The sequence below is a fragment of the Filicampus tigris genome, chromosome 6, assembly GCF_054856515.1.
Source record: "Filicampus tigris isolate MCC_2025a chromosome 6, RoL_Ftig_1.0, whole genome shotgun sequence".
NCBI lineage: Eukaryota > Metazoa > Chordata > Actinopteri > Syngnathiformes > Syngnathidae > Filicampus > Filicampus tigris.
In genome coordinates this window covers 18,739,335-18,762,089 of record NC_141222.1, presented here as the reverse complement: position 1 = coordinate 18,762,089, position 22,755 = coordinate 18,739,335, and the positions used below count along the sequence as shown (strand labels likewise).

Genomic DNA, 22,755 nt, shown 5'->3' with positions numbered 1-22,755 from the left:
ACCCTCAGCGACTACATCAAAATGCAATGAAGGGTTTTGAAAAATTCCCAACAGCCCAGTATTGGGGTTTCTTTAGTACTACTCCACGAGCACAAGGTGGCAGCATAAGCACAAATTTCTATTGGTGAACCTATACTCTTAAAACAGACATGATTTTAAGCTTTCAAAGCCAAATAAACGCACTAACCTATCCATCCATTCATTCTCTAATCTAGCGACATAAAATAATAATGCGACTGCATCATTCTGTTACTGTAATTAAGTGATCAGGAAGATATGCTGGCAGTAAAAAAGTGGACTGAGCTATATTGATGCGACAAACGCTGCCTTCCTCAAACAGCTCATTGCTAATGTGGGGAATAAATCTGACATCCTGTTTGAAATTCAATAAAGAGTCGGCCTCTGTGAGAGCCAGCTGCGTGTGACGCTCGTGTTATTGGATGACATTTTTTAGTTTAGTCATGCCTTAGTTTTACTATGAATGAAGAAATAAACAAATGAGGACCCGTGAGCTCCCAAAAAGGGGGAAAATTGAACTTGCCATAGCATATTGATCGCATCCAGTCTTTCCTAGACTTCTCTGTGGGAGTATTGATGACTCAGCAGTCTGGCTGGCTGCACTTCTCTGCTCTGTATGGGAACAGGCATAGGCAGTTAGACAAATGTTCAGAGTACATCATATCCAAACAGTTATGCATAGGCAAACAAATTGATTTTGAGAGTGTGAGAGTATTTTCCTCCATTTATGTTGGCATTGCTACTAAAAGCGTGTGCTATTTGGTGACAGGGCACGCCGGCGTGAGTGACATTAGAAAATTACTTGGCCTCCGCCAACTGCACAGCGAAGGGTTATTGATTAAAGTAGAGGCAAAAGTCTTAGAAGGTTTGCGAGGGCAGGGTAAGAAAGAAAGAAAAAAACATCTCTGGTCATCAATCAGCCTGATTTAAAGTAATGGCATTGAGGTCAGTGCAGTTCTTCCCACCCTCATTACTCTACACTGAGTACCATAGAAGATTAAAACTAAATTCTAAATGTTGCGTTAAATTCCAGTGTCCTCTGCATAATCGTATTTCAGACAGTGTAGTCTCACATTTGCTTGAAAGTGGCTTTGGATCTTCGATCAGCCAAGATGATCAGTGGAGGAGAAGCTTGTGTACCGTTATGTGGGAATGAAGGCAGCAAAATGGGTTTTAGCAAAGGAAGGATGCATGAACAGAAAAAAGCGGGTCTAAGGGAAGGAAGGCTATGAGGAAGATAGTATGGAGGTCAGAAAGGAAAATATGTCATGAAAAGAATATAAATGTAATGAAATTAACATTTATAAAAAATAAAAATAAAAAACACTCACCTGTGTTGTGTATAACAACATGGTCAACATGAGGTACAGTTGCCTCAAAATTTCCACTGTTATTTGATTTTAAGTCTACATTCGTTTGTAACACCTTCAAAAAATTTCTATACGGTCTATATTCGTGGGTAGCTCCATTTCAACGTGCGATACTCACCGTGTAACAAATGTAGCCATATTAGCGCTTAGCAATTAGCTCGCACATTTGCTATAGGCAACGGGCCACAAACGACGGTAAAGCTTGGTCGCTCACTTCTCCTCCCTGCCGGTTGTTTTGCGTAAAAACAAGCAACCAAGTGGGGCCAAAAGAGGGAGGGGAGCTGAGCGAAGAGGAAATGCGGTTCAACTGGGCTGTGTCTTGGAACTATCCCGGCTGGTGTTGACACGCCATTATCTCAACTTGGAGAAGGGCGAATTCTTTTTTTTTTTTTGCGTGTGTGTGTGTGTCTAAATCTACTCACTATTAAGCCACCTTTGTTGCCTGTGGACAAGGCGTGTGGTTTCCAACCGGAATGCCCCGACTAGGCTGCTGAACACAGGACCCCTGATAATGGCTTCGATAGTCGGCAAAGTTGCTGGGAGACTTTTGGGAAGTCTTGGTTCTCGTCGCCCCGCTTATAAAGCGTTTCGCCCGGCGACATTTCTTCACAAGGTAAATTGACATTTCTTGCCACGTCATTTCGCACGTTTACAAAACTCGCAGATGCGTTTCTTTAGCTGTCTCGAAACAAACAAAGTATCGGAATTGCGAGTTGAAGCTTAACAGGGCAGTTCGTCTAAATTGAGTGTAGTTGTCAAAGGGTTGGGGTTATACTAATAATTGCTACTAATAATTTTTTTAAATCGAAACTGCACTTCCTCTGGGGGGACGAAATATCATCAGTTTGACATGTGGGAAGGACCGTCTCGAAAGTGCAGCAGCGATTTATTTATTTATTTATTTATTTTTAACCCAAATCACTATTCTACTGTAATTAAAAGAAGCTGGAACTCCGGCTGCCTTACATCACAGTTAAATACCGGTACTTATTTTGGAAACTAATTTCATGTGATGTTTTTTTCTCTTCGGTGTTGCACTTTATTGTCAGTCCCAGCACACTCATCCCGCATCTTCGCAGCTTGCTATTCCAAATGTACCTATTTGCATTTTATTTCTGTGGAACATATCACCAGCTATTTGCTGAATAACTCACCTAACTGTGAATTTTTGTGCCCTTTCTGCAACACTCTAAGTTGCTACAAGAGAGGCGCCAAAGCCTTGTCTAATAGGAAAGTAGTAAAATGATGTGAAGGCATTATTTTTGAAGTGATACGTCTCCAATTTTGAAAGGTCTTTGTATGTCAGCACATAGCTAAGTTTAGCCTGGGTTGTGAGCGGAAGTTACGGAGAGTCATTGCCACAAGTACATGCACTTCTGCTGCATTTTCATTCTAAATTGAATCATTTAAGGCAATTATTTGTAACGGTAATGTTGTCAGATAATGAGTTTGAAATGATATGAACATGTTTTGTAATCATAGTTTGTGGTATATGTATGGTTTACACTATTAATGTAGGCAATTATAATGCATTTGGGTTCTTGCAACTTCATGGCTGAGCTCTCTAGGGATTTACTGTTGTTATGTTTGAAGTATGATGATGATTATTATTAAATCATCAATTGGAACACAGTATTGGAAAGTGCCTCCACATTTCTGCCTTGCCACTGAAGCATTATTATATTGGCAGTTTTTTTCTTCTTCTGTTTGCGGATGGCTAACAGAACTCAATGAATTATTCAAGTGCATTACTACAGTCTGCAGGGATTTACGTAGTGTAAACACGTCCACCTGACTGATCATTATGGCATACAAGAGCTCATCACAACAGTGGCCATTCAATTACTTTTCAGTTCGAGCCCCCGTCTTGGAAGACAAACCGCAATTATGCTCTAAAGTGTGCTTTTAGACAGTAATGAATGGTCTGCCTTGCCCAATATGTTGCCCTGGACAACACTGCAGTGCTACAGCAGCATGCTCAAGCAGCATACAGCTCCAAATGCAGGTGACTCTCTTGCAAAAGGGGGGCAAATTCTACATGAAGTGACTCCCACACAGTTTCAGAGTGTCCCGTTTCTGATTTATCGATCGGCTGTTAAACTGCTATCTTTTTACTATCTGTTTGATCATCCATGACCATCAGCGCAGAGAAGGACGGCTGTATAATATCTATCGCCAGTAATGGCCTACTCAGTTGAGGGTGCTTGAACGAAGCAAAGTGTGCATTCTATCAAGATTCACTCTCGCCTTTGAGATTGATGAAGCTGAGCCAGTGCGTTCGTTCCGGGACACTGGGAACAACCTCAGATTCACTCGTAAATGTGGAAAAAAAAGAAGAAAAAAAACCTCCGATGGGAAAATGATGGAAATACTCTCTTCTTGTGTCACACTTGGGCCGCTATAAAAGTCACATTTTGCTTAACAAGTGTAAAAAAAAAACGAAGTTAACTCCTGTATAATAAGACTACTACACACAGACGTCATGTTCAAGGAAGTGAAATCAGATTCTTGCTGAAGCTGATTCGATGTCATGAACCACATTTTAGAATATTCTTTAATCATACAAGTAGAAAAAAAGTTATCGGAAACAGTAAATTGTATACTCACCATTTAAAGGAGACATGCTTTTGTCAAAATGCCCCAAGGCTCAAGAATTATAGTATACTTTTCACCCTCAATTAAAGCTATGCTGAAATCAGTGCGTTTTGAGGTGGTGACCCTGTGTCATGGCTTTCTTTACCATGACAACTTGTTGGGCACTGGGTCTAACTAAGTGAGTGTGAATTGCAGCATGTCTATGAGATTCCATAAAAAAAAAAAAAAAACAATAAAAGCATTGATTGTTTTTTTACTACCTCAAACTTACCTTTTACACACAATTGTAAGGGAATATAGGTAAATTGTAACAGGTGAGTCGTCTAGAATTATTAGTAGTGACATCGGAAGAGAAGCAGAAGCATATTCTCACTTTTGACAATGCACAAGGTGCATTCAAGAACTGCCAACAAATTCGGACATCTGAAATGCAGACAAAAAAAAAACATTTGTCAATTAATTATACCAAAAGCAACACTAAGATTCCACCTGATGCAGCAAAATGTTTATTTTTTTCCTTCTTTTCACCAAAACAGCAAAAAGATGTGATTTACTGCGAATAACAGGACAGGTTCCCCCCCAAAAAATACCAATTTGTGGATACTTAACCACACATATGTTGGGATTCACAGTAGCCGATATGCTTTGGAGAAAGCCCCATCTAGCCTGAAGACATCTCGGTTGTAGGCAATTGTACAAAAAACCTTGTAACCACTAGATTGAAGCTGCTGTGTAATTCTTTGAGTTCAGGTTATATGTGTATCAATTTCCCCACCCCTTCAAGAAGTGCCATTTTATAGATAGAATGGCCGCTAAAACGTGTAGTGATAGAGCTGTTACTCTACAAAGTGCTGAATCGTCCAGTTTTCACATCTTCACATTTAGGCTAGTTGAATTTTACCTTCGTACCCCTAGTTTACTTGCCATTATGTAGGTTCAAGAGCCTTTTTTCTTCTATTGCTGAAATGGTGATAAAATTCTGTAAGCAGTAGTAAATTGTGAAACAAACTTGACGCTCCATTAAGAGTCTACATCATGAGTCATCTTTTCCCATAAAACACCACAATACATGTAAATGAATGATAATAAAATGAGTACTGTTATCAGCATTATCACATTATTGCCAAAAGAAATACAGACACCAAAAGCACTGCAACATGTTTTAGTTTGTATACAATAAAATATAAAACAGGTATGGGAAGCGTAGAACAGGCAATGTGGAGTGGAAATTTTTGACTGCCAAATACGTGTGAACGTTCTTGAAGGCTAAATGCTTTTTTGGGGGGGGGGATTTTTTTTTTTTTCCCCATAATGCCACGGGTATTAACTTGCGTGAGTAAAAAAAAAATCCTAACATTTCACCTACATTATTCAAATACTTTCAAAAAGTATGTAAGTAAACATGGTTGGCAGGGCATGATTTATGTTGGCCATTTTTTCCCCATAATGCCACAGGGTATTGACATGCGCATCATGGACTTGCACAAAAAAAAAAAAAGATTTTTTTTTTTTTTTTTGCATTTGGCCTTCATTACTGTTCCAATGCGTAAAAAAAACAAAAAAAATAAGTAAATATTGTTTATTCATAATTTTATGGTTTATTATGTCTGCAGTGTATGATTTCTGATATTTTTGCTACAATGCCATGGGGTATGTGCATGCTCAAGTCAATAGCCCATGGCATTTTGGGGAAAAAAAAATGCCCTGTTCGTAGCATTTAGCCTACGAAGACGTTCGGACGTATTTGAACATATGCTGCAGACATAATAAAACCATAAAATTAGGAATAAACGATGTTTAATTACTTAATATTGGAACATATTGGTCTAATGTAGGCCAAATGCTAAAAACAAAAGTTTTTGTTTGGGTCGTTTAATAAGAGATATTTTGAAGCGCCATCTGGGTTTGGGTGGAGGTTTGCTTCCTGTTGATAATTGAAGAGACATCATCGTATGATACAATAATACTGTGGATGTTAGTATATTATTGTATGCTTTAAGTGTGCTAGAATATTGTTATTCTTATTGGTTCTTAGATTTTTTCCGTTATTAAGCTACGTTTCCCCTCCAAAGCTGCTAGGATCAACGCTTCGCTGCATGCTCTTCATCACAATGACAGCTGGGAATAATTGAATTTTCTTCCATAGTGACTGTCTTTTGTTTTTTCCCCCTTAAGCCTTTTGGGGCTCAGTACTGCTCCCCCCTTTCCTGCAAGGTACACCAGCCATTTAAATTAATGATCACCTACTGGATCCATCCATGCCTTGACGCGCGTAGCTCAACACTTTTAATACCACGGCTCGACTGCAACGGGATTCATCCTGCGGTCGAGCCGCAGGAAGAATGAGGCCGCTTGCCGTTACCAATCTCTCAGGCAGGAAGCGGGGCTTTGTATAGCGCAACCAGAAGGCATTTTGTCATTTTTCAGCCTTGACTGCATCCCATAAATAGGAAAACAAATGGCTGTGGAGGCCAGTAAAATATCAGCTGAAGGTTGAATGTGATCATGCTGAGCAGGTGTGAAGCTTTAAAATGGATTCCAAACTCTGCATTGTAATTATTTTTTTAAAGAAAAAGCTCCTTGTTTTTTCGGGCCTGAAGAATCACATGACCATGCCTTTTCAGTCTGTGTCAGGTTTGGGATTCATCCTGGGGTAACACACTTTCTTTTACACTCACCAGCCACTTCATTGTGTACTTGATCAATGAGCTTCAGAACAAAAAGGCAGCAGAATCTTTTACGGTAGTTGTTGTTTTGGGTTTTTAACAGAGCGTTAGTTTATTTTGGTCGTAGTTTGCAGTGCTATTCAACCGCACTGCAGTCATGATAATAAACAATGTTAAATAAAAATTGAACATTTACAATCTTTTGTAAAGGTATAGATTTTGCAGTTTTACCTAAAGATGTGATTGTTTTTTTTTCTCTGTCACCTTGTTTAAACATTTTGATTTATCATGGCGATATTGTTGTAATCTATTGAATAACGATACATTTTAATGATATTCATGAAGAAAAAGGGTCATCTATGTGGCTTTAAAAGAACGTAAGAAACTCTAAGTTTAACAATGTAATAGACAAGTGGAACCTCTAAAGTTGAACAAAGTCAATTTTGGTTAACTTCAAATTTGTCTCATTTTGAGATTTTTTTTTCCCTTCAACTGAGAAATAATAAGCATAGAAATGATCCATTCCGTGGTCAAATTTTGGCCATCATAAAAACTTTTAAGCGTTCTTAAATGAATGAATGAATGAATGAATAAGGTAACCACTATTGATTTTAAACATGTGAAAACATATCCCTCTTTTTTGCAAACGTGCTATAACACTAAGTGTAAAAGCATTTATTATTCGTAGCTCACAGTGGGTCACACTTGCAAAACCCATCAGTCCTCAGTCTAATTCAATGCAGACTGAGCCACTGCTGCTCCTGAATAAGAAAGTAGCTGTTACATGGCAAAATTAGAATTCAGGCAGAGTAATGTTGGAAATTTTAGTCCACCTGGTGAACGTCACTTTGTCTTTTTACTGTGGGCTGCCTCCCGAGCTCTACTTTTAATTTGATATTGATTGAATGGCATACTGGCTGGAGGACAAAAGGTGATGGGGAAACGAGAGGCTTTGTGTGTGTGTGTGGCGGTGGCGGTGGTGATGGGGAGGGAGATTATACAGTCATATCCTCAACAAGGTGTATTCAATCAAGACAAACTATTTGATTTAAAAACTCGGCTTGGGGGGATCGAAAGCAGACAAGTGTTAGAATTTGTATTCCTCCTACATTGCCACTGTAGGAATAGAATTGTGTTGTAAATCGAGGACCCCGCCCCTGGAAAAAGGGTAAATATGTGGGGGGACAAACCTGACTTTCTACCTAAATTGGAGTGCACCATGGTCTATCATTAGAATTATTAAGAGAATCCAACCATCTTTGCCATTTTGTCCTGTTCACTCTGGTGTTGCTCATTAAGGTCAGATCAGCCTCAGCTGAGAGGCAATAAACGGCTTGCAGCCTCTTTTTTGAGGATTATTATTTTTTGCCAAACTGCTGCTTGTTGTCAAGTAAATTGAATCACCTGAGACAGTACTGTGCTTGTATCTCAAGTTTTTGCTCGCAAGTCAAAGCAAAAAAAGAAAATCACCTGATTGATATTATAGCTCATATCTTGAAAAAAATATATAGTTGGGTCACTCATATCTCAAGGCACAACTGTATTGGGATTTTTCTTTTTTTGCTGCAGCAGATATTTGACTCGAGCAATCATGAATCAAAAAGCCAACATTTGGCATGCTCATAATTTGCCTGCCTTACAGTTGCCAATTAATCCATCTAATTTCCTTGAGACCGTGCATATGATTATGTTTTTCTTGGCAATACGATTATTCCTACTACCTGAATCATTACAGTGATTTCGTTAAAATGCCGCCTTCACGCTTCCTGGGTGTGCACGCTTGGCTGCGCCTACTGAATCTCAACTCCGGCGCTCGTGCTGACTGCCAAAGAAACGAGCTGTTCCCCCGCGGAGGAGCGAATGTGCTGTTATTGCGGTACAAATATTATGAAATGTGAGGCAACACCATGCGTTGGCAAAAAGCTCCACTTTAAATCAGCAGAAGCTGCACTCCGAGGCTGGTGGTACGTCATTAAGCAGGTGAATAAAATGCAGTGTGCAAATTTTTTCATGGGGTGGAAAAAAATTGTGTGTCATCATTTCTTCCAGGTTTTGTTTGCATTCCAACCCCTGCCAGTTAATACAATTAGCAAGGGAGCGCTCTTGCATCATTATGGATTATCTTGTCTTTCCAGGTGCCTACGCTTGGAGCTTGTCAGGCTGTGTTGTGCAGCACACGCCCGCCCCCTACAGGTAATTCTGGTTACCGCATGCAGTACTACTACTACTACTACTACTACAAATAACTGCTGCTACTACTACTAATGATAATATAATAATAATAATCGACCAGGGTGGGCCACGTATGGCCCGTTATGTTCTTTATTCTAGTCCTACGAGAATTTGTCTTAGCAAGAGTCCTTCAATTTTGCTGGAATTTGGTCAAAATATTACAAAAATAATTTGACTTGCGAGTGACGCAATTTCATTTTGTTGTTGTTGCGAGAAGGCTTCATATATGCCGCAGTTTAAGCAAACTGGGGGGGGGGGCAATGAAGCAATTCATACACAGTAATTAGAGATAAACAGACCGATATGTTTTTTTCTGGGACGATACAGATTATTAGTAGTCACGCATGCTGATAACCGTTATTTGGAGCCGATATTCATTTGCGGTAAAAAAGGAAAAAAAATCTTGGCCCATCTGTCTATTTTGAAAATCAAATGTGGCACAAAAAATCTGCCCTCCCCTGCTCCAGACTGTGACTCTTCTTACTTTTGCAGAAGTGTCGCTCATGTACAAGCACGGGCGTCTGGCTCTGGAGGTGCCGTTGACGTGCAGGAGCGAGACGTGCCTCTTCTTTCTGCAGCCCATGCTCATGACGGTGGGCAACCTGGTCAGCGAGCTGCAGAGGGAGGACCCCGGCGCCTCCGCCACGGTGCTCTCCAAAGGTACCTACTCGCATGCAACTCCTGCTCCTCGTACGACGCCGATTCCCGGCATGTGGTCAAACGGGTTCTGTCGAAGCGCAGTGCAGAATGAAAGCCAAGCCACAAACAGTTGTTTCACTTCTTGGGAAAATGTCCAGCACAATCCCTTCCATCTGTAATTCTAATCATGCTTTCTTTGGGCAAGAGGCAGGCTACACCCAGGATTGGTTGCCAGTCCCACAGGGTGGGCATACGTTGTGCTTTTCAAAGGAACACACGTGACAGGTCATTTGTAGATGAGATTAGAAACGTTTCTTAACAAATTGGTATTGGTGCGGTTTGACAGTGGCTGCTGGCCAGCTACGACTCACTTGGCTCAAAACGCTGAAAGGTTTCTTTTTTGGCAAAAACTCGTGTGTATTTTTGATTGGCTGTCACGTCTGCAACGTTGCAACAACATGCACCGACAATTCAAATTTTGAAGGGCAACAAAAGCAGTGGCAGACTGTTCAATCGAGTTCAACCGCGTTGCTCAGTTTATGGAATGCTGAACTAATGAATTAAATCTTGATCGATACATTTCAATTAACACTCAAATTCATGCAACAATACAAACAACAACAATCAAACTACAAAACCCTTGTGGAGATAATGCTTTAGATAAGGGATCACCACATTTCTTAAAGCAGAGCACTACTTCTTGAGTGCTGATTAATGAGAAGGGCTACCAGTTTGACACACACTTTTGAAATAACAAATTTGCAAAAATTACTTTGAATAATTAATGCAACTCATTTATGTGAAGACATTGCTCATTTGCAGCATTTTATAAATCTCTGTAAATGTTCACATTATAACTTCTGCAACAGTCCTAGGAAATCACAGTGTCCCATCACAGCTGGCTACCTGATTGTTAAGCCCTACTTCAGATGCTCACTGAGTTCAAATCTGTTTCTGTTTCTGGAACGTTAGAGAAAGTTTCTAGTCAAATTGTGCTATTATAGTAGTTCCATTGTACAGTAAATCCGCTTGGCGTAGTGCAGGGGTGTCCAAAGTTTTTGCATAGAGGGCTTGATTTGATGAGGTGAAAACACGTGGGGGCCGACCATTCAGCTTCAAGTTGCTTTCATTTTTCACGACATTTGTTACCTTGTCATAGTTTGCATGTTTCATCTGGTAGTGACTCTTGATATTGAATTCATTGAAAAAAAAAGCCACAGTCTTTTAGCGAATTAGACAAACACAGTTGTTTTGTATTTCCACTTGTTTTGCAAGCAACGGCCCTCTATGACAACTTTGTTTTCTTCACTACAGTCTCTATTTTAGAAATGCGCTAGAAAGGGCCCACGCGAAGGTCATGCAGCGAGGGATTCACTTCACCGAGCACGACTTTGAGATGGGGTGTTCAGGCACGTTCGGAGCCGTTTTTTCCGAAAGCACCTGAGAGGGTAAACATGGGTCTGCTGCCAACTGGTGGTCAAATATAGAATAGCTTTTTTTACATGTGTATTTTGTATTGTACACAATCGACGGACCACTCTATTAATTTTGTGCTAGAGGCTGCGAGGCGGTAAAATTTTGAACACGGGGCGCATTTGGCCCCCGGGCTTTGGACTTTGGACATGCCTGGCGTATTGTAATTATTTCTTATATGACTTTTGTGGCTGGTGATGGTAATTTGCAGTGCAGTTACAAGGTCATTGGATTCTTGCCAGTTTCCAATGTTGAATGTGACCGTGGACAACGACATAATCCTTGAGTCATGCCGACCCAACCTCTTTGCGAAGTGTAGCTACATGGAGCTGAGACAGTCCCGAATGGAATTCTTTTGCAGTTGGAATGCGTTACAGTGAAGTTGCCATGGCAACCACTCGGCAATGGAATGAACATGCAAAACATCTGAACGGATAAACATTTTTAACAAGGCAGCAGCACGGACGTTGTATTGTTGAGTCTTAAAATTATCTCCCCCTGTAATTTTGTCTTTAGAATTCCTGAATAATTAGTTTTTATGACTAATTATGATTCTGTTTGTCCGGACAGATGGCGAACGTGTGGCCTACAACACGCTGATAGAAGCCCTTCTGATAGACAAGCACTTCAAGCTGGTCATCAACAACACCGTTTACAATGTCCACGCGCCGGAGAAAGGTACAAACAAATCTATGCCGTCAACATTTTGAATGTTTCAAACCTGAACGACTTGCTCTCAAAGTAGTTTTACTGTTATTTGGAGTCGTTTTAACATAAATGTTGTGTACATTGGTTGCAATCAGTCCTATTTGAGGTAACGTTACAGTCTTGGGAAATAAAATATTAGATCACCGTTGTTTCTTCAGTAGTTCTTTCATTAATAGCTATGGTTGTATACTGCCAAAAAAGAGTGCTTTTAGGCCGTCCATGTTTTGTTTTCTGTTAGTCACATGATACACTTTTTAGCAGTCACAGAAGAACAAGAAATTTAAGCAAACAAGGAAGTTTAACAATTTGTTCCACAACTGTACGTGTTTCAATTTGTGTTATTCAAGACCTCTATTTGACAGCAGGCAACCAGTTTGAACATGTTTAGAAATGCAGAAAGCTCACCTAATCGTAAAACCTGTTAGGCGCTACTGAACGCTATTGCATATACATTAACTGTCCATAAAAAGTAGTAAATGATGAATTGGTTCTGAAAAAATTGAATAAGGCATTATGAAAAAGGTGTCCGCTGATAGTGTAGTGGTACACACGCCTGAGTTGTGTGCGGGCAGCGTGGGATCGATTCCCGCTCAGTGACAGTGTCTATGTGTGCCCTGCGACTGGCTGGCGACCAGTTCGGGGTGTAGTCTGCCTTCGCCCATTGACGGCTGGGATAGGCTCCAGCAACTCCCCGCGACCCTATATAGGATAAGCGGTTTGGAAGATGACATGACATGACATTATGAAAAAGCAGAAGAAACATGTACATGTTTTTTTTAAGTCTGGGGCAGGTGAAATGGTGCCATCGTGACTCGAGCGCGAAAAAGAAAATGTAACAAAATGATTCTTGTCCGCCGTGTTTGCAGTGTGCAAGTCCAGCGAGCATGCCCTGCAGCTGGACGACATGAAGCACATTGTGCAGCTGCTGCACACGGCCCTTCACTTGCCTGAACACCAACTGATTCAAGAGCGCCAGCTACTGGAGAGACTGGACAGCCTCAAACAGGAGTTGTCCCCCCTGGAGAAGGTGTGTCGAAACACTTGATACCCACTGGAAGGAAAATGTAATAATGTCTTCTTGACTTGGTGAAGCAGTATGTGGCTTTCATTCATGATTATTTGGATGTTCCAGTAACTAAGCTATTGTTTGTGTTCACGAGGCAGCTTACAATTTAGTACAAGTGGTCAAGTTGCAAGACCTTGTACTTGGGCAGTACTCACGGTCACATTCTTTATCCTCTGCGAAGAATGACCAATATTACTGCAGCTTACATAGAGAGTTGAGACTAACATATACAGTAAATGCATAGATGTTGCTATTGTGACTACCGGCTTGTCCTAATGATCAAAAATGTTGTTGTTTTTTTCTCCCCTTGTAAATGTGACTGCATCCCTATGCTCATATGCTACATGGCCAGATGAAGGCGCAGCTGTCTCACACGGCCGAGTACGAAACGTCCAGGGCAGTTTGGACAGGTTTGGCGCTTTTGTCCGTGCAGGGCGGCGCCCTGGCCTGGCTCACATGGTGGGTGTACTCGTGGGACGTCATGGAACCCGTCACCTACTTTGTCACATACGCCACCAGCATGGGGGCCTTCGCCTACTACGTCCTCACAAAGGAGGCAAGCAAGACAAATTATGTCTTATATGCTCAATTGTTTCGTCTTTTTCCTCCATGTATTTTTTTTTTTCCTTTTTTCAGGATTATGTCTATCCCAATGCTAAAGACAGACAGTTCCTGCATTACTTCTACAAGGGGGCTAACAAGAACAAGTTCAATGTGGAAAAGTACAATGAACTCAAGGATGAGTTGGCTCAGGTGTGTTGTCATTGCTACAAGCACAGACATGCAGTGGAGCAAGATGTAGCGAGACGTAACATCTTATATGCTAAAATGCTAACATGATTTTTCCAAGCCATATTCTGCATTAGTCTTATATTTCACTTTACTCTATTGTTTCATCATTTGCTCTTATTTAGGCACCAACCACTTTAATTTGGCTACATCACACAACCAAAAGGCAGACAGTGTAATTCAGTAAATAATTCAAGCAAAGGTAAGCATTTTGTGAGCAAGCAGGTGCATCAAATTTGTCCTGGCACTTGTTGCTAGGCAGAATTTACAAGGCTCAATCGTAACTGCCCTGACAGCCAATGGAAATTAATCAGAAATTGGCTCCAGAGTCCAGTCTTTTTGGAAAAGGTTAGTCAAGCATGCTACTAATAGTCATAAAAGTATTTGTATCAATCTAGGATGAGTCATCAGATGTGTTTTTATGTATTGTATACACATTCATTTTGCAAATGAAACATATCTCTGTAAACAATATAAACTATACATGTTCCAGGTGGAGGATGACTTAAAACGCCTGCGCAATCCAACACAGCTTCAACTCCCCATCGAACAGATTCAGTCCAAGCCATGATGTCATCACAGACCAAAAAAACTTTAGGTTTATTTTCATAATGGTGCATTTTTAATCAGAAATATTGATGACAGTTGTATTTGGAAGGGGGAGGGGGGACGGATACAAACAAACTGGAAAAATGAAATAAAACTAATTTGCTGAATCTGTGTCACAGACAACTGCATTAAGATAGACGAGTAAGACGGCATCGGAATTTGTGACTCGCTCTGTTCTTCCTGAGTCATACAGTACATCATGTGGCTTTATAAAAGTAGCAAAGGTTTTTCTTTTTAATGCACACACACACCCATACTCCCTGAGGTACAGTCATGATTAGTGTCAGCTGCTGTTTTGGGTGGAAAAAAAAAAAAAATCATATTTGAATACAAATTTGAACTCTGACACAACTTGAAAGACTAATACAAACACACGCGCAAATACATGAATTCCCTTTTTTTGTGGGGTCGGGGGGGGACAAACGGCATGTTGAAGAAAAGTCACCAAAAGTGGTCCACTGTAAAGTTAAGATGCACTTTGTCAAGCTGCATCATTAAAATGTAAGATAACCCTAACAGGGACACTTGATATCCAGTTTGTAAACTTTAGATAAAAAGAGGGTGGGTGTAGTTCAAGGTTTTTGTTCCAATTAAAAGCTGACGCGTTATGCTAAAAAGAGTAAAAGTTGTGGGGTGCTGCAATTGTTAGTTAGCAGGCTACTACATTATGAATAAAAGCCGTACCATTTTTTTTTTTTTTTTTTTTTTTTAATTATGGGACCGAAGGGGAAGAGTTTCCTCATAACTCACTGAAAAGAAAATGTGTTTCCTAAAACCAAGTAAATTGGGGTGGTTTTTTTTTTTTTTTTTTATGAACTCATTTGTTAGCAGGCTACTTTCTGTTTGATGGCTAATAGCTGAAGTGTAAACTGATTGGACTGAACTATTTCATTCTGGAGCTGAGGGATGGTTCCACATGACTCGAGCGCTTCAAGAAAATTAATTTGTCAAGCAAAAAGTTTTTCAGCATACAGTATTTGATCACCACCTGGTTTGTTAGCAGGCTACTTTTTAGTTCCTCGATAATGAATCGTAGTTCGTAATGGCCGTAACTAGCAGTGAGGTCTTCGAGGTTTGGAGAGCCGTAATGTTCTGTGTAGAAAAACTGGACAGCACGATTGTATTTCCGAACACAAGTACGGTTGCTCCTCAAGACTCAAAATGGCTCGATCCTGACTGAACTAATGGAATCGGTGACTAGTCGTTAATGCAGCTCAAGTGACTAAGCAAAAGTTCTGGCAAGCCACACTACTTCCTTTCTGGATATCGGTTGAGCTTTACTGTTGTATTTACATTCACACAAGAAACTGAATAAGAAAATTAGAGAATTAACCAAGAGAATTTTGGAGAAAACAGGAATCATTCCTGTTTTTTAGGATTCAAGGCGTTTAGGATGGATGCTAGAAGTGGTGGAACGTTTACTTTTTGGGACGGAAGTAGAGCTTCTTGGTGAGCATGGAAGCGAAGCAAGGCACCTGCTTCTTGCCAATGGCCCCCTTGTCCTTGCTGACCAGAACGCTCCTCGCGGACACCGTGCGGTTGACCAGCGTCAGGAGTTCGGTGAATTCCAGAGAGTCGCCGTACTTACGCAGCAGCTCGCACAGGTCCTGGATGTACCACGAACCGTTCATCGTATCCCGATGTGAGTAGTAACCTTGGGAGTGGAATGCCGTGGACATGGCTGTCAGAGGCTGCGCTCCCCTCAGAAATAATCCTTCCTAATTCAAAGAACCCGTCAAATGTGTCCTTTTTCTCTGAGGCTGCAATTGAAGGTTGATGTTCTAATGCTGCACTAAGCTCCAATTCCAATTTAAAGTCTCCTTCATATCAGCCGTATTCGGGTTTTTTTTTTGTTTTTAAAGAGGATGCAACTACCCTTCAAGTCATCTCCAGAAGTCTTTACATCCCCATTCGAGGGGCTGCATTCCTTGGACACTGCATTGAAGGCAGATGATAACAGTACAAAGACCCAATTAAAATTCAATGACTCCTTCAAAATGTGGCCACCTTTTCCCATATCTGGGGGATAGATCACTATTACTACTCTTATCTGCTTCTTTGTTCCAGCTCAGTGGCTACAATCCTCAAAGGCTGCATTTGAAGGCCAACAATGTAATAATGCTCCGGGAAACCTGTCCCACCTCAAAGAGTCTATAAATGTGACCTGTATTACACTTTTTGAGGGGTATTGGCCACTCCTATCCTTGCACCTCTCCTCCACAAAAACTTAATCTGACCTTCAAATGTGGCCTTGTTTTGTGGTGAAAAAGAGGATGTTCATCTAGGTCCAGCTGCTCACCTTCCGCCACTGAGTAGCACATGATGAAGTCTGCGCCGGCCGGAAGCGTGTGAACAGCGCTGGCGTCAACCACCACCTCGCTGGTCTTCAACTCGCTGTCGACAGCATCACAGGGCACCACGGGGTCGTCGTGTTTATCTCCGCGACACGCCTGGTGGTGGGCGGATGTTTTCATTTTGATCTACTCAAGCGATATAGCACCAATAACTGGTTAGGATGCGTACCTGCAACACAAAGATCTTGGGCTTCCCGACCAGGCTTTGGCACTTGTCTCCTTTGAAGAGCGACGTAATGTACTGGATGCTGATCTTGCCATCGTAGGTGTACACATGCTCATCCTCGCCGTGGCTCAGGAAAACAAGCATGAAGCAATCTGCATCCGAATGGTTTTCCTCCGCGGCTAGTCGGACAGCAGGTGGATCATTAGAAAACACAAATATCTGTTGAGCACTGACCTCTGCTCAGGACAAACAATGCTAATTTGGATTAGCATCTTCCATGGACACCCATCCCATGTCCGGTAGAACTAAATTGTTGACATTGTTAACAAAAACGCATGAGTTGCATTACTGCAATACTGTTTTATACTGTTAAATTACTGTTTTTGTTCTTAACCAGGCATTAACTGTTCATTTACATTTGGGTGTACTATTCAACGGTATTTTACATTTTTTAAAGGAAATACAGTAAAATACCATTCTAACATCAGTAATTTACAGCAATCCAGAGTTTTAGGTGATCACCTTTATGGATTATCTCCAGGACTTCCTCGTTTTTGAAGTTCTCGTAAACCTTCACCTCAAAGTTGAGCGCCTTCAGCCTGGAAGAGTCAAAGCAACACTTGCAAGTTTATACAAAAACACATTTATCGTAAAGAGAGATGAACTATACTTGATCTCCAGGTTGTAACGGTCAGTGTTGGTGCCGTGCCGGTCATTCATGCCAAGCCGCCAGAAAAAGCGTTCCTGGTTAAAAATGAGCGCCTGGCCTCGTCGTTTGTAGTCCATCTTGTACTCCTCAGCAGGGTCCAAAAGCTTATCGCTGTTTGACCAAGGAACACTAAATATTAAAGGCGGAAACTAGCGAGTGCTTTCTTGAGAAAGTACGAGTCTACCTTCTGAAGGCATCCGTTTCTGTTAGATTCTGGAAGCACAGAGCTGAAATGACATGACACATTGGCATTAAGGATTTATTAGGGCCTGAGCAGTGAACGCGGTAATCTTTACTTTAGAAATGATTTTTTTATCATTATTATTCTCTATAATTATTCCAATTTTTGGCTGCCTAAACATGAACAAAAACTCACCAATCAAAGAAAAATGATGCAGTTTTTGAGTGTAAAAACCTAGGCGAAAACTCATGAAGCTTTGCACACAAATCAGGCCTGGCAAAAACTTTATTTTAGAAGGTTATTGCCCAGTACGGCAACATAGCCAGGGTTGTGAGGGTCCTTTATAGCTCTAGTTTAACTTGAAATCGAACGACTGCAGAAGTGAGTTTTTTTTTCATTGTTAGCATCAATTACAGGTGCATCAGCGCTGCTAGCACAGGGGTCAAGCAGCCATTGTTAGACCAGCTTAGCATGCTAGCTGCTTTCAATAGCTGGCTGCCAGCTGGAGAAAGACGACACTTGGGTACTCTGTGAGAGCATTTTTTTTTAAATCATGTAAGTCACGATTTCTTTGTTCACTGGGTTTGACATAGTGAAATTAAAGCAAAGTAGGTCCAGCGACAAACTCTGAAGCAGGGGCTATTTTATCTCTTAGTTCATGGGGGAAAAAACATGATTGTTAGGGTCACTCAACCAGAGATGGGAAATTCAACTCCACAAAGTAAAAACCTTGCCACAGTTTGGCTTGAGCCACAGGTGCTTCTAATCAACTGAGCTTGTTTACCTGCCTGTTGAGTAGAAGCACCTGTTGATAAAGCCAAACTGTGGCAGGTTTTTTACTTTCTGGACGTGAATTTCCCATGTGTGGACACATCATTATTTCATTTTTTTACAAAAACGTGTTAAAGACTCTACCAGTCTCTCAAAGATTAAATCTTTGAAAACCACATACATTAGCTTGACCGCAGCTTTAGTGGACGAAAAATAATGTACATTAGTTTTTTCACTGAAGACTCTGAATTGCCATTGATGTTTGGGAAAACATGTACACTAGGTTTATCCTAGATTTTAAATTGTGTTCATTGTTTATGAAGACAAATTAGCAAGGTAAACGTATATTAGCATCGTTGATGGTTCGCAAGTGTCTTTATTTGTAATTAAACTCTGTAATTGTCTTCGATGTTTATGAAAACATCAGTACGTATGATTCATTAAAGACATACAGTATATGTACCGATATGTTATGAAATCAAGAGGTTTAGGTTCCTCATAGCCTTGACATTGTCTTAAATGGTTTACAAAAACATGTGTGGTAGTTTCATTGACGCCTCCACTGTCTTCTTTGTTTTGTTTGCTTCATTGAAGAATAGCAATCGTCTCCAATCATCACCTTCCAAAAAGTGCTGTTTGTTTCCAAAAGCACATTTGACAGGTTTGTCAAGACTCTCGACCAGGGGTGTTTAATCTCGGTCCTGCCTGTTTCCCATCTGTCCCTGCTGCAACACACCTGATTCAAATGATCAGCTCGTCAGCAAGCTTTAAAGAAGCTTGATAACGATCATGATCTTGGAGCTGGACATGTCTGCTCCAGACTGACTTGATGTTTCCGAAAACATGCAGGTTACGTAGGTTCACTTAAATCATCTTGGATGTTTACAAAAACACATATGTACCTTCACTGAAGATGTCCAGCGACAAGGATGTTATTTCAATATTTTAAATTGTCTTTGACATTTAAGAATATACGTATGTTAGGTTCATACATACCACCGGACTCAGACATCACGACTTGAATTTTCAGTCGATGTTTCGGGATGACGTGTTGAGTTAATGGATTTCAACTGAACTGTTTACAGTGGTTACAAAAGCGCATTCAGAATTTAATTATTGCCAATTACTGCCCTACAAAAAGATAGTATGTCCAGGATTTGGGGGATTTATTTTCGTAACATTTGTGTCCAGTATAAAATATCTCTGTTTATTATGATTATTTTTTTATAGACACCATTATATGATGACATGTAATACATGGATATCTACCCATTAGTTGACGGAACAAGGCAGAAGATCATTTTAAACTTAGTCATATTTTATTACAAACTCTAATTACTGTGTATTGATTTATAAGATTAAGATAAAGTGAATATGAACCCTACTTTATACTCTATGTGAATTAAATAAACTGAACAAGGTCTAGGCTATAAACAGATCGTGTCATAAGGCAATGATTAACCCTTACATGACACTTCTTTGTTTCATTTTCAAATCTTTTCCATGTAGTATTCTTTTCTCCTCAGCTAAATAGTACTTACATGTGACTTTTTCCTAGTGAATACTAGTTTTTAACAAATAAAAAGCTGGTGTCAGTCACTTACCCGTGCTGTCTGTGACGGTCGTGTGGTCCATGGCGACACTGTCTTCTTGAAGGAAAGGAGTCAAGAAAGAAGAAATTTAAGATATAATTAAAGTATGATTGAAATGCTGCCGTGCGTCTTCATAACACTTTTATAAGAAAATGGCGTGACAGCTACCACCAAGGAATTGTGTCGCTGAGACGGCTGACGACAACTATTTAAACTTTTACTAAGAAACATTCGCGCCTTTTCTCCTCCACATATATTATCATAACACATATAATACATTTAATATATGGATATTCATATACACACACATCGATACACACACGTAAATGTTGGTTTACCTGTATAGCAGTGTTCTCCAGTGCGGTACACGTTCGCTGTTTTACCCCACCTTCGCCCTAACAACAGCTCCTCACAGTACTTTAATCAGCCCCGCCCCCCTCCACGCTCATTGGTCAAATGGTGGGAGACGATTGGCCCCCACGAGCTGCCAATCAAACAGGGCGCTTCCGCGTTACACCCGAATTCAAAATTTCAATCCGAAAGTGAAGTTTACTCGTGGATTGATTCCAGGAGCGTCGAGACTCGATTACTTGTCAACTCCCTCTTGTGTCCTTTTTTAACTCTTTTTCTTTGTCTATATATATTTTTTAATTTCCTGTGTCTTCGCCCCTTTCGATTGTCTCCGCCCTTGATCTTTCCTTCTATTACTTCCCTCGTTTTCTTCTCCGCATCTCTGGCTTCTTTGTCTCCTTAAATATCCTTGATTCCTTCCTCCCAGTCTTTGGCTCTTGAATCCTCCCACAGGGTTGTGCAAGACTCACATTTACGGTGTGTTTGAATGTGAAGTTGTTTAAATTGCAACTAGTTGTGCGTCTGGTTTGACAAGTTCTGCCACCAATGCCTGTAGGGCTTGGAAAAGCACAAAGCACCTTACCGTAATTAATTATTTTCATAAGTGTAGCTACACTGTCTGAAATCATTGACAACAGAGCATATAGTGTACAACTTGTGTCACTTTCTCCAGGCAAAGTAAAGGGGGCATTCCAACTCCCCTCTAAATAAACAAACAACACAAAACAAAACACGCGAAAACAGTTATCAAAATGAAAGACAACACTGAGGGAATTAATAAATTATCGTCATTTTAATTATGTTTTGCAGAGTGGATCCCATCCAACTAAAGCAAGGTACACACAGTGATTTTAAACATCTTAACCGATTTAACTTAACCATATGCCAAAACAAATCAGCGCTTTCTGCGCTAATAGTGTGACTAGTCCTGATGACACTACACAAGATACCTGCGGTAGTACCTAGATCAACCTGTGAGAGGCAGCATAGTGCCACAAGGCATGCAGACTGCCACAATACTGTATACTGTATAACGAAAAAGAAAGAGTAGAGTCAGTTGACTATCGTTCCTTTCCATGTCACTAAGTCCATTGCTTGGCCAAACTCTGTGTTGACTAAACAAGGATTTAAAAAAAAAAATCATATTGAACAGGTTTCAAATTTACGATTGCCAACTAAGATCGTTTTTTTTTCTGAATTGGGGAGAAAAATCACTCACATGGTAATCTTTTGGAGACATCTGACAATCAAGCCCTTTGCTGACTTTGATTGGAAGGGGGGATGCTCCAATTCAGCCCAATTATCAATATGTGTGTACCCCACTTTCCCCAAAAACCCACCAGCAGACCAACCCATTGAACAACACACACAAAACCATAAATAATTGAATGCATTTCAAATTATTTACAGGATTTCAGTCAAAAGTGAGTATTTATACAGTCAGGTGTCTAAAAAAAAAGCAGCAGCTCTTTCCCTGAGAAATGTCTACTTTGTGAAGCCTCTGTTAACATCAAATCAAAAGTCCATCCACAAACTTGGTCACAGCTCCTTCTTCACCTCGTACTGACACACGCACGACTCTCGCTGGCTGTCCAAGTACGGTTTGCAACCCAGGTGCATCACGGCGTCGAACAGCAGTGTCACCGCAGACTCGCAAGCTAAAAAAAAAAAAAAAAAAAGAAAGACCAACTGAGTACACAAAAATGCATACAAAAATAAAAAAATCACTTAAAGTGGAAGTCAACGCAAAAATTTTTTTTTCAAGAATATGTTCTATGCAAGCCCACTAGTTGAAACAAGGCATTCTGATAAATATTGTGTTTGTGGAATAAGTGTTAATCCACTCGTTTTTAGCCATCTCTGGGGGCGGCCATTTTGTCTTCTGTCGACTGACTGCTCACAACAACCAATCATGGCTCAGATTCAGAAAACAGGTCAGTCATGATTGGTCGCTGTGAGTTGTTGTGATGTCATTTACAGTCGACAGAAGACAAAATGGCCGCCCCCAGAGATGGCTAAAAACGAGTGCATTTTGCTGCTTAACTTGTATTCCACAAATGCAAAATTAATCAGAATGCCGTGTTTCAATTAGTGGGAATGCTGGGAACATATTCTTGACGAAAATATGTTTGAGTTGACTTTAAGGAACACTATACAATACAATTAAATGAGTATTGTTTTGTTTTTTTACTTTACTGAAAGTCATTATTATACCATTGGGCAGTTAAAAAAATAAGAATAAAAAGCTCTGATGGCTGACCCCTAAGATGACTAAAAAATACTGGATTTTTCTGCTAAACTCATATTCCATGAATAAAATATTAATCAGAATGGTGTGTTTAGACTAGCGAAGGTGCATAGAACATATTATTGTCAAGACTTTTCCTCTTTAACTACCTATAATAAAAAAGATTCAAAACAGTCTTATTTTTTGTGTCGTCTTTAATGTGCTCCCCCTGCAATACG

The 22,755-nt window shown here is 40.4% G+C and overlaps 3 protein-coding genes across 4 annotated transcripts in view; 1 reads left to right on the top strand and 2 right to left on the bottom strand.

Annotated features, from left to right (window-relative positions):
* Positions 1–1,610: 1,610 nt before the first annotated feature.
* On the top strand, positions 1,611–14,272 carry LOC147146081 (calcium uniporter protein, mitochondrial-like). Its single transcript, XM_086032246.1, has 8 exons — positions 1,611–2,001; positions 8,785–8,842; positions 9,374–9,541; positions 11,564–11,671; positions 12,568–12,728; positions 13,120–13,323; positions 13,404–13,520; positions 14,050–14,272. The coding sequence occupies exons 1-8, from the start codon at positions 1,900–1,902 to the stop codon at positions 14,125–14,127; spliced, it is 996 nt and encodes a 331-aa protein (XP_085888372.1). The 5' UTR covers positions 1,611–1,899; the 3' UTR covers positions 14,128–14,272.
* On the bottom strand, positions 14,130–20,719 carry LOC147146080 (caspase-6-like). Of its 2 annotated transcripts, none has more exons than XM_086032249.1 (8): positions 20,277–20,719; positions 19,951–19,992; positions 17,579–17,621; positions 17,356–17,505; positions 17,208–17,284; positions 16,689–16,864; positions 16,465–16,615; positions 14,130–15,819 (listed from the first exon to the last, which is right to left on the bottom strand). In XM_086032249.1, the coding sequence occupies exons 2-8, from the start codon at positions 19,979–19,981 to the stop codon at positions 15,584–15,586; spliced, it is 864 nt and encodes a 287-aa protein (XP_085888375.1). In that variant the 5' UTR covers positions 19,982–19,992; positions 20,277–20,719; the 3' UTR covers positions 14,130–15,583. The 2 variants fall into 2 exon arrangements, with proteins under 2 accessions (XP_085888375.1, XP_085888374.1); XM_086032248.1 differs by having other exon boundaries at positions 19,951–19,995; positions 20,277–20,718.
* A 344-nt stretch (positions 20,720–21,063) lies between these two features.
* pla2g12a (phospholipase A2, group XIIA) overlaps positions 21,064–22,755 on the bottom strand; it is a 3,744-nt gene continuing 2,052 nt past the window's right edge. The window contains exon 4 of the mRNA XM_086032250.1: positions 21,064–21,947. Within this exon, the coding sequence (XP_085888376.1) occupies positions 21,829–21,947 (119 nt within the window). The 3' untranslated portion in view covers positions 21,064–21,828. The remainder of the gene's footprint in view (positions 21,948–22,755) is intronic.

Coding starts and splice junctions, on each gene's coding strand:
- LOC147146080 (XM_086032249.1), bottom strand. CDS start 19,981: ATGGACCACACGACCGTCACAGACAGCACGG. Junction 17,622..19,950: donor GACCGTCACAGACAGCACGG/GTAAGTGACTGA, acceptor ATGTCATTTCAG/CTCTGTGCTTCCAGAATCTA. Junction 17,506..17,578: donor GAAACGGATGCCTTCAGAAG/GTAGACTCGTAC, acceptor TTGGTCAAACAG/CGATAAGCTTTTGGACCCTG.
- LOC147146081 (XM_086032246.1), top strand. CDS start 1,900: ATGGCTTCGATAGTCGGCAAAGTTGCTGGGAGACTTTTGGGAAGTCTT. Junction 13,324..13,403: donor ACTACGTCCTCACAAAGGAG/GCAAGCAAGACA, acceptor TCCTTTTTTCAG/GATTATGTCTATCCCAATGC. Junction 13,521..14,049: donor TCAAGGATGAGTTGGCTCAG/GTGTGTTGTCAT, acceptor TACATGTTCCAG/GTGGAGGATGACTTAAAACG.